Source organism: Oncorhynchus keta, chromosome 15 (genome assembly GCF_023373465.1).
Source record: "Oncorhynchus keta strain PuntledgeMale-10-30-2019 chromosome 15, Oket_V2, whole genome shotgun sequence".
NCBI lineage: Eukaryota > Metazoa > Chordata > Actinopteri > Salmoniformes > Salmonidae > Oncorhynchus > Oncorhynchus keta.
Window position 1 is genome coordinate 10972252 of NC_068435.1, and position 18044 is coordinate 10990295.

The following is an 18044-nucleotide window of genomic DNA, read 5'->3' on the forward strand; positions in this document are numbered from 1 at the left end:
GAGCTCAAGGTCCTGCTGGCCAACCAGGTACTGATGGTCCCCCAGGCCCCCCAGGACTCCCTGCATCACATGGAGCTCCAGGTCAGAACATCACTAAGGTTTATTCAGGAAATATATTAATGAAAATACGTTCAAAAGTATGTGGACACCTGCTCATTGAACATCTCATTCCAAAAATCAGGGGCATTAATATGGGGTTGGTCCCCCCTTTGCTGCTATAGCCACCACTCTTTCCACTAGATGTTGGAACATTGAGGAGGGGACTTCAGCCACAAGAGCATTAGTGAAGTCGGGCACTGAAGTAGTGTCCACATACTTTTGACCATGTAGTGTATGTCTCCATGTGTTTGGGGTGTCTAACCATGTCCCCTTTCACAGGACAACCAGGGTTACCTGGCCCTCCTGGTCCCTATGGTCCTAAAGGTAACCAGGGTCACGATGGCATTCCTGGACCTGCTGGTCAGAAGGGAGAGACACGTAAGACATACAAGTTGACTTCTTCTTGAACTGTCAGAGCAGTTCTTTTAGTTATAGTTATACAGTTGATTTCTGAAACAATATATTGTTCTAAACCAGAGCATTGAGATATACAGAGATAGGAACATAGTCTACTTGAATTGGCTCTGGTGAATTTGTTGCACTTAAACTGAGTTTGTACTTATCAGAGGTTGACTGAAGTGCTGAAACACAAAATGTAATAATCTAGCAATGTAAGACATGTCTTGTCTTTCTCACTCTTTAGTGATTGTGAGATCAACTCCTGGCCCACGTGGAAAGAATGGACTGCCAGGTCCATGATGGACGACATTATTCCTACACCTTCAGAAATACACCACTTACCATAACTTGCCACAAACATAGCAAGAGATTTATCTGGCTAACATTTGTTTGGTTGTTAACAAAGATAATTTAATTAGCTACCATTGATTCTGTTTATGGCTAGAACTGATTTGATTGGCTATAATGTATTTCCTGTAGGTTCAAAGGGAGATGTGGGATTCCCTGGCCCCACCCCTCCGGGCCCCCCAGGATGTCCAGGAGATCAGGGCCACCGAGGCAACGAAGGACCCCAGGGTTCTCGCGGGAGGCCAGGGTTCGGTGGTGTTTGTGTCAACGGGCTGAAAGGAGATGCTGGTTCCCATGGCAACCCTGGAAGCCCCGGTGACTTTAACTGAACATGTATCAGCTAGTGCTGACACAAACTCTACTCTTAACTCAGAATTCATTCTCTATCCTTGACTTTTACTGAAAGTCTTATAGGCCTGTTTCCCAGACACAGATAAAGCCTACTTCTGGATAGTGAAGTAAATAATGAAAGTTATTTTTAGTCAAGGCTGAAGGTGTCCACTTGCTTCCCAGACTAAACAGTTTGGAATACGTTTTGTGACGTGTTTGTTTGTTTTGGACTTCGGTGAGAGTTTTTCCGGGCACACAACATTTTTCTCGAGGCAAGCCGAAGTCGGTAGCCGAAGTCGGTAGCCGAAGTGGGTAGCCGAAGTCGTTAGCCGAAGTCGGTAGCCGAAGTCGGTAGCCGAAGAAGTCGGTAGCCGAAGAAGTCGTTAGCCGAAGTCGGTAGCCGAAGAAGTCGGTAGCCGAAGAAGTCGGTAGCCGAAGAAGTCGGTAACCGAAGAAGAAGTCGGTAGCCGAAGAAGTCGGTAGCCGAAGTCGGTAGCCGAAGTCAGGAGCCCCTTCGTCCGTGATTGGTCAACATTAGGGGTTCTTCAATAAAGTCTTTGTTGTCATTCAATGAGAGACGACTAGCTTTCATGCACATTTTTTCATTGAGAAATACTGCACCAAACATCTTAGTTAGAAGTAAAATTGAGTGACTAAGATCTCATTGGCAAAAAGGCCAAAATTAATGACAGATTTGTTGAGATATCTTAGATTAATACAACAACAACAAAAATGAAGTGTATACTGGCTACGGTGTCTCAAAATGTACCATCAGTACTATTGCCACTGTTTATTTATTTTTTAAAGTGAAAGTCTTTTTACGAGCACACTCGTTCGGTTTCGCCTAGCTGAGTTGGAACTGAAGCATGCTGACGCCTTTAAACTCAATATCCCAAGATCTAAATCAACAATCGTCCCTAAGGTTGCAAAATTCCAGGAACTTTCACTAAATTCCCTGGTTTTCCTGAAATCCCAGAACCAGGGAATTTATTGAACGTTCCCAGAAGTTTGCAACCCTAACTGTCCTTGATTCATTCAAACTCTTATTCCTGACCAACTGAAACACAATAGTTATTTTACTAGGCAAGTCAGTTAAAGAACAAATTCTTATTTTCAATGACAGCCTAGGAACAGTGGGTTAACTGCCTTGTTCAGGGGCAGAATGACAGATTTATTTTTTACCTTGTCAGATCAGAGATTCGATCTTGCAACCTTTCGGTTACTAGTCCAAAGCTCTAACCCCTAGGCTACCTGCCTCGCAGTTATGCCACCCCGTTATGTCTCAATGACTTAGTTGACTCAGTAAGTCAAATTCTGACCCTAACTCAACCTACCCCTGATTGCTATTCTACATCAAAACATTGAAATGATGACTTGTACTGGGGTCTTTCTGTCCTCAGGACAGCGGGGTCCACAGGGACAGCCAGGGTCTGGAGGCTATGAATCTAAAGGGGACAGGGGAGACCTGGGCGCTCCAGGGGGCAGAGGCTTGGACGGGCCTACGGGGGACCTCGGACCTCCAGGGTTACCGGTGAGTCACTCCACCGAAGAATACAAGACTAACTAAATGTCGCTTATGTTACAAATGTGCCTAGAATGCTGGAAAATATAGATCTTATAAAGAACACTGTGTATAATTTGAAGTCTATGGAGTCATTGCATGCATCTCTTTTGACCCCCTAGGGACCAGGATCCAGCCCTGGACCTCCAGGACCAATCGGTTCCCCAGGTCACTCTGGAACCCCAGGAGTCCCCGGTAATCTTATTTTATCCACAATCTTCTGCGTTTTTTTTCTTCAGAAAAACAACCCTGTCATTACACTATAGTGATGTGTTCACCAAACCTGTTATTACACTATAGTGATGTGTTCACCAAACATGTCTTTACACTAGTGATGTGTTCACCAACCCTGTCATTACACTATAGTGTTGTGTTCACCAAACCTGTCTTTACACTAGTGATGTGTTCACCAAACCTGTCTTTACACTAGTGATGTGTTCACCAAACCTGTCTTTACAGTATAGTGATGTGTTCACCAAACCTGTCATTACAGTATAGTGATGTGTTCATCAAACCTGTCATTACAGTATAGTGATGTGTTCACCAAACCTGTCTTTACAGTATAGTGATGTGTTCACCAAACCTGTCATTACAGTATAGTGATGTGTTCACCAAACCTGTCATTACAGTATAGTGATGTGTTCACCAAACCTGTCATTACACTAGTGATGTGTTCACCAAACCTGTCATTACACTAGTGATGTGTTCACCAAACCTGTCTTTACACTAGTGATGTGTTCACCAAACCTGTCATTACACTAGTTATGTGTTCACCAAACCTGTCTTTACACTAGTGATGTGTTCACCAAACCTGTCATTACACTAGTGATGTGTTCACCAAACCTGTCATTACACTAGTGATGTGTTCACCAAACCTGTCATTACACTAGTGATGTGTTCACCAAACCTGTCATTACACTAGTTATGTGTTCACCAAACCTGTCTTTACACTAGTGATGTGTTCACCAAACCTGTCATTACACTAGTGATGTGTTCACCAAACCTGTCATTACAGTATAGTGATGTGTTCACCAAACCTGTCATTACACTAGTGATGTGTTCACCAAACCTGTCATTACAGTATAGTGATGTGTTCACCAAACCTGTCATTACAGTATAGTGATGTGTTCACCAAACCTGTCTTTACACTAGTGATGTGTTCACCAAACCTGTCATTACAGTATAGTGATGTGTTCACCAAACCTGTCATTACAGTATAGTGATGTGTTCACCAAACCTGTCATTACACTATAGTGATGTGTTCACCAACCCTGTCATTACAGTATAGTGATGTGTTCACCAAACCTGTCATTACACTATAGTGATGTGTTCACCAACCCTGTCATTACAGTATAGTGATGTGTTCACCAAACCTGTCTTTACAGTATAGTGATGTGTTCACCAAACCTGTCATTACACTATAGTGATGTGTTCACCAAACCTGTCATTACACTATAGTGATGTGTTCACCAAACCTGTCATTACACTAGTGATGTGTTCACCAAACCTGTCATTACACTAGTGATGTGTTCACCAAACCTGTCATTACACTAGTGATGTGTTCACCAAACCTGTCATTACACTATAGTGATGTGTTCACCAAACCTGTCATTACAGTATAGTGATGTGTTCACCAAACCTGTCATTACACTAGTGATGTGTTCACCAACCCTGTCATTACACTATAGTGATGTGTTCACCAACCCTGTCATTACACTATAGTGATGTGTTCACCAAACCTGTCATTACACTAGTGATGTGTTCACCAAACCTGTCATTACAGTATAGTGATGTGTTCACCAAACCTGTCATTACACTAGTGATGTGTTCACCAACCCTGTCATTACACTATAGTGATGTGTTCACCAAACCTGTCATTACACTATAGTGATGTGTTCACCAACCCTGTCATTACACTATAGTGATGTGTTCACCAACCCTGTCATTACACTATAGTGATGTGTTCACCAAACCTGTCATTACACTAGTGATGTGTTCACCAAACCTGTCATTACACTAGTGATGTGTTCACCAAACCTGTCATTACACTAGTGATGTGTACAGCCAGGAGTTTCTTCTAAACCCTTGTCCTGTCAATGAAGAACTCTTGGCACTGGTTCTAGTTCAAGAGTGTGTGTGTGTGTGTGTTCAGTTGAGGATTCAGTGTCTCTTGATGAACTGTGTTGTTTTAGGTGAGATGGGTGAGCCTAGTTTTAACCCCGGCCCGAAAGGACCAAATGGATCCAGAGGCCCGCCAGGACCACCAGGTCAATATTTAACACTGTTAAATTAAACACTGACAACTCAACATCTAACCCTGAAAACTCAACATTTAACACAGTCGACATCTAACCCTGAAAACTCAACATTTAACACAGTCGACATAAACACTGACAGCTCAACATTTAACACTCAACATAAAAAAAACTTGACAACTCAACATTTAACACGGAAATTCAACATTAAACACTCAACACTGAAAACCATTGAGTCTACATTTAATTAATCAATGCAACGCTAAACAGTATCTTTAACACAATTTGTTCTCAAGCAGTTAGTCAAACCTACTCAAAGATTTGTTTATGCACATATACAGGTTGTCCGGGGCTTGATGTGTCAGTGAGACCCGAAAAGGGGGATCCGGGCCCACCCGGTTACACCGGTAACCAGGGACCTCCAGGTCACAGTGGGCTGCCAGGACAACCAGGATTAACAGGTTCTTTATTCTTTCTTCATGTGGAACTACAAGCCACATGGCCACCGTGATTCATTTCACCCAAACGGCATATTCTTTCTTACTGATTAACTATTCTATGGAGGTAAAAGTGAAGGCTATGCCATGTCTTCGCTATGGGCACCACATGCTAACGTTAGCACAATGAGTCTTAGCTACGGGCACCACATGCTAATGTTAGCACAATGAGTCTTAGCTACGGGCGCCACAGGCTAACGTTAGCACATTGAGTCAGCTACGGGCACCACAGGCTAACGTTAGCACAATGAGTCTTCGCTACGGGCACCACAGGCTAACGTTAGCACATTGAGTCAGCTACGGGCACCACAGGCTAACATTAGTACAATGAATCTTCGCTACGGGCACCACAGGCTAACGTTAGCACAATGGGTCTCAGTAGCTCCTACTTTAGTTTTGTTTTAATCCATTGCTAAATTCAAGTGGCCTTCTCCCTGCCAGGCCCCCCAGGCCCTGAGGGTCAACAGGGACACAGCCCTCCAGGCCTGCCTGGCTTCCCCGGATGCAAGGGAGACAAAGGATCGCCAGGACTGACAGGTAGTTATGAAAATGTATGTGAATGTGTGTACCTGTCTGTGATTCTAGTGGTAACATTTGTCTTTGTAGATGTCCTTTGTCTAGAACAAGTAATTTTACAACGTTGACCTTGTTGAACAAGATACAAACAGTTGCAAAAATGTATTTTATGGAAGTGTTTTTACTCGGGCAGGACCGTTGGGTTACCGGGGGTTTCCGGGTCAGAAGGGTCCTCTTGGCCCACGGGGAAGCAGCACGGCAGGCCTGGCTGACAGTTTCCTGCTGGCCAGACACAGCCAGACCATCAGAGTGCCTCACTGTCCCCAAGGCACCGCCCTCATCTACTCTGGATACTCTCTGCTCTTCATCAATGGCAACAAAAGGGCTCACGGACAAGACCTGGGTAATGGAGTATGGAGACGCATAATCAATTCATCTGAGACACAAACACACACTTGAGTTGGTAGACTTTACATTCACACACACATAAGCACGCACACACACACACGCACACACACACACACACACACACACACAAAACACACACACACACACACACACACACACACACACACACACACACACACACACACACACACACACACACACACACACCCACTGTCACAACACCAAAATAAACTATGCACAGATGTATTATTTAGACCAACATTTCAAATGTTGGAGATAGAGGGTGTATAGGTGTCAGAGGGTGTATAGGTGTCAGAGGGTGTAAAGGTGTCAGAGGGTGTATAGGTGTCAGAGGGTGTATAGGTGTCAGAGGGTGTATAGGTGTCAGAGGGTGTATAGGTGTCAGAGGGTGTAAAGGTGTCAGAGGGTGTATAGGTGTCAGAGGGTGTATAGGTGTCAGAGGGTGTATAGGTGTCAGAGGGTGTATAGCTGTCAGAGGGTGTAAAGGTGTCAGAGGGTGTATGGGTGTCAGAGGGTGATCGGTGTCCGAGTGTATGGGTGTCTGAGGGTGTATGGGTGTCAGAGGGTGTATGGGTGTCAGAGGGTGTATAGGTGTCAGAGGGTGTATGGGTGTCAGAGGGTGTATGGGTATCAGAGGGTGTATGGGTGGTAAAGGGTGTATAGGTGTCAGAGGGTGTATAGGTGTCAGAGGGTGTATAGGTGTCAGAGGGTGTATAGGTGTCAGAGGGTGTATAGGTGTCAGAGGGTGTATAGCTGTCAGAGGGTGTAAAGGTGTCAGAGGGTGTATGGGTGTCAGAGGGTGATCGGTGTCCGAGAGTGTATGGGTGTCTGAGGGTGTATGGGTGTCAGAGGGTGTATAGGTGTCAGAGGGTGTATGGGTGTCAGAGGGTGTATGGGTATCAGAGGGTGTATGGGTGGTAAAGGGTGTATGGGTGTCAGAGGGTGTATAGGTGTCAGAGGGTGTATGGGTGTCAGAGGGTGTATGGGTATCAGAGGGTGTATGGGTGGTAAAGGGTGTATAGGTGTCAGAGGGTGTATAGGTGTCAGAGGGTGTATAGGTGTCAAAGGGTGTATAGGTGTAAAGGTGTCAGGGCTAAGGGATAAAGGGTTCATTCGGGGTGAAAGAGGTGCTAAAATTGTGACTTTAGCATTCTTCGATGACCTCACCACTGTCCCCCAGGCTCCATTGGCAGCTGCCTGCCTCGTTTCTCCACCATGCCCTTCCTGTTCTGTGACACGGACAACACCTGTCGCTACGCCGCCCGCAATGACTACTCCTATTGGCTGTCCACGGAGAAGCCCATGCCACGCAGCATGGACCTGATCAGAGGAGACGAGATAAGCAGCTACATCAGCAGGTACACAGCCCAGAGAGACAGGACTCACACACTAACTCACACACACACACACTAACTCAAACACACACACTAACTCAAAAACACACTAACTCAAACACACACACTAACTCACACACACACACACTAACTCAAACACACACACTAACTCAAGCACACACACTAACTCAAACACACAGACTAACTCACACACACACTAACTCACACACACACTAACTCACACACACACTAACTCACACACACACACACGCTAACTCACACACACACACACACAGACACTAACTCAAACACACACACTAACTCACACACCTACTCACACACACACTAACTCAAACACACACTAACTCAAACACACACTAACTCACACACACACTAACTCACACACACCCACTAACTCAGATTAACTCACACACACTGACTCACACACACACACTAACTCACACACACGCAGTAACTAACTCACACACACACACTAACTCACACACACACCAACTCACACACACACGCTAACTCACACACACACTAACTTACACACACACTAACTCAAACACACACACTAACTCACACACACACACACACACACACTAACTCACACACACACTAACTCACACACACACACTAACTCACACACACACACTAACTCACACACACACACTAACTCACACACACACTAACTCACACACACACTAACTCACACACACAAACATACTTGCAGGCCAAAAAATACAAGGTCTCTGCAGTCTGCCATCCTCTTTATTTTGGAGCACGTTTCGACAAGTTTCACTGAAGTGTGTGTGTGTGTGTGTGTGTGTGTGTGTGTGTGTGTGTGTGTGTGTGTGTGTGTGTGTGTGTGTGTGTGTGTGTGTGTGTGTGTGTGTGTGTGTGTGTGTGTGTGTGTGTGTGTGTGTGTGTGTGTGTGTGTGTGTGTGTGTGTGTAATTAGGTGTTCAGTGTGTGAGGGCAGCTCCAATGCCATGGCCAGACCGCCCAGCTCCCAGACTGTCCTGGTGACTGGGAATCCCTGTGGACTGGATACTCCTTTGTCATGGTAACAACCTAGCCTGGTGGAACCATCCTGACCTTTGTCATGGTAACAACCTAGCCTGGTGGAATCATCCTGACCTTTGTCATGGTAACAACCTAGCCTGGTGGAACCATCCTGACCTTTGTCATGGTAACAACCTAGCCTGGTGGAACCATCCTGACCTTTGTCATGGTAACAACCTAGCCTGGTGGAATCATCCTGACCTTTGTCATGGTAACAACCTAGCCTGGTGGAACCATCCTGACCTTTGTCATGGTAACAACCTAGCCTGGTGGAACCATCCTGACCTTTGTCATGGTAACAACCTAGCCTGGTGGAACCATCCTGACCTTTGTCATGGTAACAACCTAGCCTGGTGGAACCATCCTGACCTTTGTCATGGTAACAACCTAACCTGGTGGAACCATCCTGACCTTTGTCATAGTAACAACCTAGCCTGGTGGAACCATCCTGACCTTTGTCATGGTAACAACCTAGCCTGGTGGAACCATCCTGACCTTTGTCATGGTAATAACCTAGCCTGGTGGAACCATCCTGACCTTTGTCATAGTAACAACCTAGCCTGGTGGAACCATCCTGACCTTTGTCATGGTAACAACCTAGCCTGGTGAATCCATCCTAACCTTTGTCATGGTAACAACCTAGCCTGGTGGAACCATCCTGACCTTTGTCATGGTAACAACCTAGCCTGGTGGAACCATCCTGACCTTTGTCATGGTAACAACCTAGCCTGAATGGTGAACGATGCGATCAGGCCACTAACAATCTGCTCCCTGTATTACATATATCCATATACTGTTTAATATCTGTACAATATATGTGTAAATTGATAAATGCGATTGATATGAATGATAATGATGTGAATGAAATATCATAGTAGCAGCGTATGGAGCGGAGTCCATTGTGCCATCATTAAAAACTCAGTCTAACTAACTCTCCTTCTCTATACTGCTCTACCCTCCACCACTTCAATCCCCCGCTTTCCAACCCCCGCTTTCCATCCATCACTTTCAATCCCCCGCTTTCCATCCCCCGCTTTCCATCCATCACTTTCAATCCCCCGCTTTCCATCCCCCGCTTTCCATCCCCCACTTTCCATCCCCCGCTTTCCATCCCCCGCTTTCCATCCCCCGCTTTCCTTCCCCCACTTTCCATCCCCCACTTTCCATCCCCCGCTTTCCATCCCCTGCTTTCCATCCCCGCTTTCCATCCCCCACTTTCCATCCCCCGCATTCCGTCCCCCCGCATTCCATCCCCCGCTTTCCATCCCCCACTTTCCATCCCCCGCATTCCGTCCCCACTTTCCATCCCCCACTTTCCATCCCCCGCATTCCATCCCCCGCTTTCCATCCCCCACTTTCCATCCCCCACTTTCCATCCCCCGCTTTCCATCCCCCGCTTTCCATCCCCCACTTTCCATCCCCCGCATTCCATCCCCCACTTTCCATCCCCCGCTTTCCATCCCCCGCTTTCCATCCCCCACTTTCCATCCCCCTCATTCCATCCATCACTTTCCATCCCCCGCTTTCCATCCCCCACTTTCCATCCCCCGCTCTCCATCCCCCACTTTCCATCCCCCGCATTCCATCCCCCGCTTTCCATCCATCACTTTCCATCCCCCACTTTCCATCCCCCGCTTTCCATCCCCCACTTTCCATCCCCCGCATTCCATCCCCTGCTTTCCATCCGTCGTTTTCCATCCCCGTTTTCCATCTGTCGTTTTCCATCTTGTCATCTCCTATCTTTTTCCCTTTCTCCTCATTTTCTATACTCCTCCTCCTCCTTTTCATTCCCCATTGCTTCCCATCTCTTTTCTCTTCTCCTTTCTCCTCCACCTCTCTCCTCCTCCACCTCTTTCCTTTTCTCCCAGCAAACGGGTGCGGGTGCTGAGGGGTCGGGCCAGCCTCTGGGCTCCCCAGGCTCGTGTCTAGAACACTTCCGCCAGGTCCCCTTCATCGAGTGTCACGGCCGGGGAACCTGTAACTACTTCCCTGACTCCTACAGCTTCTGGCTGGCCTTGCTCGACCCCAACTACATGTTCAGGTTAGAATCATCTCAGCAGAGACTGATTCAGTGTGTGTGTGCGCGCACGTGTGTGTGTGTGTGTGTGTGTGTGTGTGTGTGTGTGTGTGTGTGTGTGTGTGTGTGTGTGTGTGTGTGTGTGTGTGTGTGTGTGTGTGTGTGTGTGTGTGTGTGTGTGTGTGTGTGTGTGTGTGTGTGTGTGTGTGTGTGTGTGTGTGTGGTGAGGATGGAGGTCTGCAAAGTGCGTGCAGACTTTTGTTCTAGCCCAGCTCTAACATACATGAAATGTCCACCTATCTATGCCTAACCTAATCTATCAATACTGTATCTTATTCTGTTTTGTTCTATGCTATACTCAACTATACTATACTATGTTGGATTTCATTTGAAGATGTAGACTTCTTGTGTTTTTACGATGTATCTGTCAACTCTAATGGTATAATACCCTGTATTTTACAGCACAGTATACAGTAATACTGTGTCAGCTTGAACTAAACCATATGTCATGGCACAACTCTAAAAGGAGACTACTTTCCTCACAGTGCATACTTTACTGATCTAGGATCAATTTAGCCTTTTTAAGATCATAATAAATCAAATTATATGGACTGAGTGGACATGATCCTAGACCAGCACTCCTACTTGTTGATGCTTTGTGAATATGGGCCCTGTTCTGTGTGCTGCAGTAAGCCTGTGCCCCAGACGGTGAAGGGACCTCTTCTAGAGAAGGTCATCAGTCGCTGCCGCGTATGCAGGAAACCACAAAGCAATGGTAGTGCATTATAATCCACATTCAGCCTCAGGCAAAATGAACTATTACTTTGACGGATGAGACTTTGAACAATGATAATAATCATATTCTTAATGTATTTATAATTGGGTGTTTTTTTTCCCCAGACAAGTCCAGCCAGGCTCAAGCGATCACTCAAAATATTTGGAACATCTAAGATACTATTTGCAAACTGGTATGGTTCCCAGTACAAAAGACACGGCTGAATTATTCTGAATCAAGACAGACATGTTTATTTAAGATACCCTGATGAAGACAGCTTGACTGTTGAAACGTTGGTATTACATTTTTGCATCTGAGCTCCTAGAGTGTGCGGCTCTCTTTTATTTTCATGTTTATTTAAGATACCTTGGGACTACTGTTAATATCACCTTCTGGGTTGTAATTATATTGAGCTCTTCATGACTTGCACTGAGGACCACGCATGTGATTTTAGTGTAACTAAGTGCTTTTATAAAGTCTCAAGCACTGCACTGTATATAGCTATTGTGTTTGGCTCTATTAACATGTATATTTGATCATGTGTCTCGGTTATTCCCTTCAACATAGGGTGTTCTCTATTTGCAAAAATAAAAATGTATTACAATGGTTGGATATTTCCAAATAAACTTTCACTCAGAGTTGCGTCTTTGTAATTACTCGAGTTTAGGTCTAAATGCCATAACATTTTCGGCGCAGACAATCTACACTTTTAAATTGACCTTTTAGTCATTTAGCACTGAAGCCCATTCACCCCAGTGGAATAACTTTGATCTAGAGCTGCAGGATCATCTGTATTCATCTTTATGGCCAGTCACAGTAGTTGGCGTTAGCCTGCATTATGCTGTTATGAGAGGTCAGACCCAATTACTTGAGCATGAACAACACAACTGAAAGCTTGCTTTGATGTTTTCCGTTGTTGCAGAAATAAAATGGTGCGATGTTGCAAACCTCATTGACCGGCACTAGACTGAAACATTATTGACTAATTCCAAACAGACCTTGGAACTCGCTTAACCAGATGGATATTTATAAGGAACTTGTGTAAACCTCAAATGACCATCTGGATGACACGGACTAGTCAGTGGGAAAGAGCTCTATCATACAGCCCTGACATCATTAAGATTCTATCACACATGAGTAGGTGACACATCACTTTGGTTGTCAGGGAAACCACCTTTATAGTGAACTGAGAACAGGTCTGAGCAGGACATCCTATGTTTGAACAGGTCTGGACAGGACATCCTATGTTTGAACAGGTCTGACCAGGACATCCTATGTTTGAACAGGTCTGGACAGGACATCCTATGTTTGAACAGGTCTGAGCAGGACATCCTATGTTTGAACAGGTCTGAGCAGGACATCCTATGTTTGAACAGGTCTGAGCAGGACATCCTATGTTTGAACAGGTCTGGACAGGACATCCTATGTTTGAACAGGTCTGGACAGGACATCCTATGTTTGAACAGGTCTGGACAGGACATCCTATGTTTGAACAGGTCTGACCAGGACATCCTATGTTTGAACAGGTCTGGACAGGACATCCTATGTTTGAACAGGTCTGGGCAGGACATCCTATGTTTGAACAGGTCTGACCAGGACATCCTATGTTTGAACAGGTCTGGACAGGACATCCTATGTTTGAACAGGTCTGACCAGGACATCCTATGTTTGAACAGGTCTGGACAGGACATCCTATGTTTGAACAGGTCTGGACAGGACATCCTATGTTTGAACAGGTCTGGACAGGACATCCTATGTTTGAACAGGTCTGGACAGGACATCCTATGTTTGAACAGGTCTGACCAGGACATCCTATGTTTGAACAGGTCTGGACAGGACATCCTATGTTTGAACAGGTCTGGACAGGACATCCTATGTTTGAACAGGTCTGACCAGGACATCCTATGTTTGAACAGGTCTGGACAGGACATCCTATGTTTGAACAGGTCTGGACAGGACATCCTATGTTTGAACAGGTCTGAGCAGGACATCCTATGTTTGAACAGGTCTGAGCAGGACATCCTATGTTTGAACAGGTCTGAGCAGGACATCCTATGTTTGAACAGGTCTGGACAGGACATCCTATGTTTGAACAGGTCTGGACAGGACATCCTATGTTTGAACAGGTCTGAGCAGGACATCCTATGTTTGAACAGGTCTGGACAGGACATCCTATGTTTGAACAGGTCTGAACAGGACATCCTATGTTTGAACAGGTCTGGACAGGACATCCTATGTTTGAACAGGTCTGAGCAGGACATCCTATGTTTGAACAGGTCTGAGCAGGACATCCTATGTTTGAACAGGTCTGACCAGGACATCCTATGTTTGAACAGGTCTGGACAGGACATCCTATGTTTGAACAGGTCTGACCAGGACATCCTATGTTTGAACAGGTCTGGACAGGACATCCTATGTTTGAACAGGTCTGGACAGGACATCCTATGTTTGAACAGGTCTGACCAGGACATCCTATGTTTGAACAGGTCTGACCAGGACATCCTATGTTTGAACAGGTCTGGACAGGACATCCTATGTTTGAACAGGTCTGAGCAGGACATCCTATGTTTGAACAGGTCTGGACAGGACATCCTATGTTTGAACAGGTCTGAACAGGACATCCTATGTTTGAACAGGTCTGAGCAGGACATCCTATGTTTGAACAGGTCTGAGCAGGACATCCTATGTTTGAACAGGTCTGGGCAGGACATCCTATGTTTGAACAGGTCTGGACAGGACATCCTATGTTTGAACAGGTCTGGACAGGACATCCTATGTTTGAACAGGTCTGAGCAGGACATCCTATGTTTGAACAGGTCTGAGCAGGACATCCTATGTTTGAACAGGTCTGGACAGGACATCCTATGTTTGAACAGGTCTGGACAGGACATCCTATGGAAATAACAAATGATGTGAATGTGTGCAGTCAGTGTACTAGTGAAAGCTGGATATAGCCGGTAGGTAATGGGAAAACACATGTCTGAGTCTACATTCACCTTCCACAGTATACTGTTTTGTTTCCAAACTGTAATTCTACATCACAATTTACTGATCAGTAAGAGACTAAAAGACCAACATCCTGTTCCTGAAATATGACATTCTCTCTTTGTTAACTTCCAAAGCCACAATCCCTACAACAAGAATCCTCTCATCTCCTAAATAAAAAGGTCAACACACTGGAGCTGTCCATGGTGCTGAAGGTCAACGCACTGGAGCTGTCCATGGCGCTGAAGGTAAACACCGGAGCTGTCCATGGTGCTGAAGGGCTACACACTGGAGCTGTCCATGGTGCTGAAGGTAAACACTGGAGCTGTCCATGGCGCTGAAGGTAAACACTGGAGTAGTCCATGGTGCTGAAGGTCAACACACTGGAGCTGTCCATGGTGCTGAAGGTAAACACTGGAGCTGTCCATGGCGCTGAAGGTCAACACACTGGCGCTGTCCATGGTGCTGAAGGTCAACACACTGGAGCTGTCCATGGCGCTGAAGGTCAACACACTGGAGCTGTCCATGGTGCTTAAGGTCAACACACTGGAGCTGTCCATGGCGCTGAAGGTCAACACACTGGAGCTGTCCATAGTGCTGAAGGTCAACACACTTCAAAAACCTCTTACGCTAAAAGGGCATTATCATAATTTTCACAATTTCTGTGTTATTTCGCCCTCATAGTGTGGAACTATTATAGGAATATACAGAAATCACATTTTTGCCTGCACTGCCTCTTTATATCGCACTACCATCAGAAAAACAGTATTGGCCCCTAAGGTAGAATAACCAAAACTCACTAACCCATTTAATGGCTGTGGTCAATAGCTTGAACATCCCTATGGCATAGTGGATAACAAAGCCACAGCATTTTTTAAGAACACACTACTTTGACGTAAGGCAATAACAGACATAAGCGACATGCAACTACTATTTACATTTACATTTAAGTCATTTAGCAGACGCTCTTATCCAGAGCGACTTACAAATTGGTGCATTCACCTTATGACATCCAGTAGAATAGTCACTTTACAATAGTGCATCTAAATCTTAAAGGGGGGTGAGAAGGATTACTTTATCCTATCCTAGGTATTCCTTAAAGAGGTGGGGTTTCAGGTGTCTCCGGAAGGTGGTGATTGACTCCGCTGTCCTGGCGTCGTGAGGGAGTTTGTTCCACCATTGGGGGCCAGAGCTACTATGTTTAAATGTCACTTTTTTTACGTATTCTAATGAGACCATGTTACAGAGCATAGTAAGCCATAGGAAGGCAGTACTACCACAGTTCATAGCCTAGTGGTTAGAACGTTGGGTCAGTAACCTGAAAGTGTTGCTGGATTGAATCCCCGAGCTGACATGGTGAAAATCTGTCGTTCTGCCCCCGAGCAAGACAGCTAACCCACTGTTCCCTGGGTGCTGAAAATGTGAATGTCGATTAAGGCAGCACCCCGCAACTACCTGATTCAGAGGGGTTGGGTTAAATGCAGAAGACACATTTCAGTTGTACAACTGACTAGGTATCCCCGTTTCCCCTTACTATGAGAAAGACATTTTCTAATTTGTGTCCCAACACTGCTTTTACTGGAAGCAATATCAGAACCCATACCGTCACGCTATCTGTTCTCATCTTAAAATACCTCCACTTAATGCCCTATAGGCTTCTTTACACGTTGTGGGCACGTTGTGAACACGTTGCGGACACGTTGCGGGAACGTTGTGGGCACGTTGTGGAACACGTTGCGGGCACGTTGTGGGCACGTTGTGAACACGTTGCGGACACGTTGCGGGAACGTTGTGGGCACGTTGTGGAACACGTTGCGGGCACGTTGTGGGCACGTTGTGGAACACGTTGCAGGCAAGTTGCGGGAACGTTGCGGGCACGTTGCGGGCAAGTTGTGAACACGTTGTGGAACACGTTGCGGACACGTTGCGGGAACGTTGTGGGCACGTTGTGGAACACGTTGTGGCAAGGTGCGGCAAGGTGCAATGAACCTGTGAGGGACGGGCACTACTACCCCCTGTACTAACAGGATTAATCCACTCAGTGGAAGACCAATGGCAGTGGAGATACATCCTCCTATAGAATATCATTCAATAAAGTTGAGCGCTATCCCCTTAAATGGGTCATCTGCAGTTGAAACAAAAACAAAGTACTCCCCGCCACTGTTTCTGTAAAAAGATGAGGGATGGGGCTACTGATGCAAGGACTGAATGTCCATGCTATAAAAAGTATCACTTTCACCATGTTTTGAGGCTATACAGTGTTTGATTAAATTTACTTTGTTAATAAACATTGGAGTAAAACAAGCTTCTATTTTAGATTCTGTTGGAGATGAACTAATCTCATGAAGCATTTATAAATTATAAACTTCCAAGAATCAATGTGTAGGTTACATATTATTCATTTGTAAATAGATAAATAATGATGTATCAACTGCAGATTGCGCTTTTAGGGTCTCCCTTCTTCCCTTTCAAGGTGAACTTCAATAAGAGGAGCCATATTATTGTGTCTTGGGCTTGCCAAGCATGACTGTGATAACAACAATAAACATGCGTTTCAATTCAACATCTAAGTGACTGGTCTGCTAATGCTACTGTGTGAATACATATATGCTACAACCAAGGCCAGGTCCGTTTTTAACACAGTGAGTCTCTATAACATGTTTTTTTTTGGCGCAAAATGGTCATTATTTGGCTAATAATGTGGGCCTCAGGGAAAACTGGGCCGTTGTGGAGACCTCAAGGAAAAAACATGGGCAGTTGTGTTACAAATGCCAGGGACGATTTTTGGTCCAAGTCTGCCCCTGGCTACAACTGTAATAAGAGGGGTGGGAGAGGGGATACTACGGACTAACAGATATATGTCAAACAGAGTGTACATCTCATTAATAGACAAGGCAGACGGAACCAGTGTGAGCCTGCCGCGATGTTGAGCGACCTCTGGATTCCCCAATATCTTCCCGTTTTATGGCGCTAGAAAAAGAGTTAATGAGATCATTTTTTGCGCCATGTCGGTGTCATTAACGTTTAATTTCACGAGTGCACATTGCGCGGCCAGTCGCACGGAAACCAGCTTGTAATAGCAGAGTGTGTGGATCTGTGTGCGTGCAAATATGGGAAAACAACCGATGATGACATTATATTCACTTAGGCCTCTATATCCGCAATGACGTGAGTGTGGGCACCAGCTATAGCTGAGGCAGTAATAGGAGAAAAAAAAAACATGTCGGCCCCACGCGCGCACACAGCACGAGTGGAATTTATGGCCTGAATAAATGGTGCGTTAAAGACTACAGGCTACAAATTAAAATGACCTGTAACATGTTTTATTATGCTCCAACATCTCGTTCTTGCAACTATGAGAAGAACAAGAGTTGCCTTTAGTTCCAGACCCCTAATGACTGTTGTAAATTATCTGTCACATCACATGCTTTA

General features: G+C 45.4%; 1 protein-coding gene across 1 annotated transcript in view; it reads left to right on the forward strand.

Moving 5' to 3' along the window:
• LOC118396066 (collagen alpha-5(IV) chain-like) overlaps positions 1-12265 on the forward strand; it is a 65869-nt gene extending 53604 nt beyond the window's left edge. Inside the window, 16 exon segments of the mRNA XM_052463358.1 lie at positions 1-81; positions 379-477; positions 743-790; positions 979-1161; positions 2577-2707; positions 2860-2932; positions 4930-5004; positions 5334-5453; positions 5931-6026; positions 6199-6408; positions 7615-7792; positions 8732-8757; positions 8760-8836; positions 10704-10876; positions 11542-11627; positions 11753-12265. Of these exon segments, the coding sequence (XP_052319318.1) occupies positions 1-81; positions 379-477; positions 743-790; positions 979-1161; positions 2577-2707; positions 2860-2932; positions 4930-5004; positions 5334-5453; positions 5931-6026; positions 6199-6408; positions 7615-7792; positions 8732-8757; positions 8760-8836; positions 10704-10876; positions 11542-11627; positions 11753-11802 (1706 nt within the window). The 3' untranslated portion in view covers positions 11803-12265.
• Positions 12266-18044: the final 5779 nt, after the last annotated feature.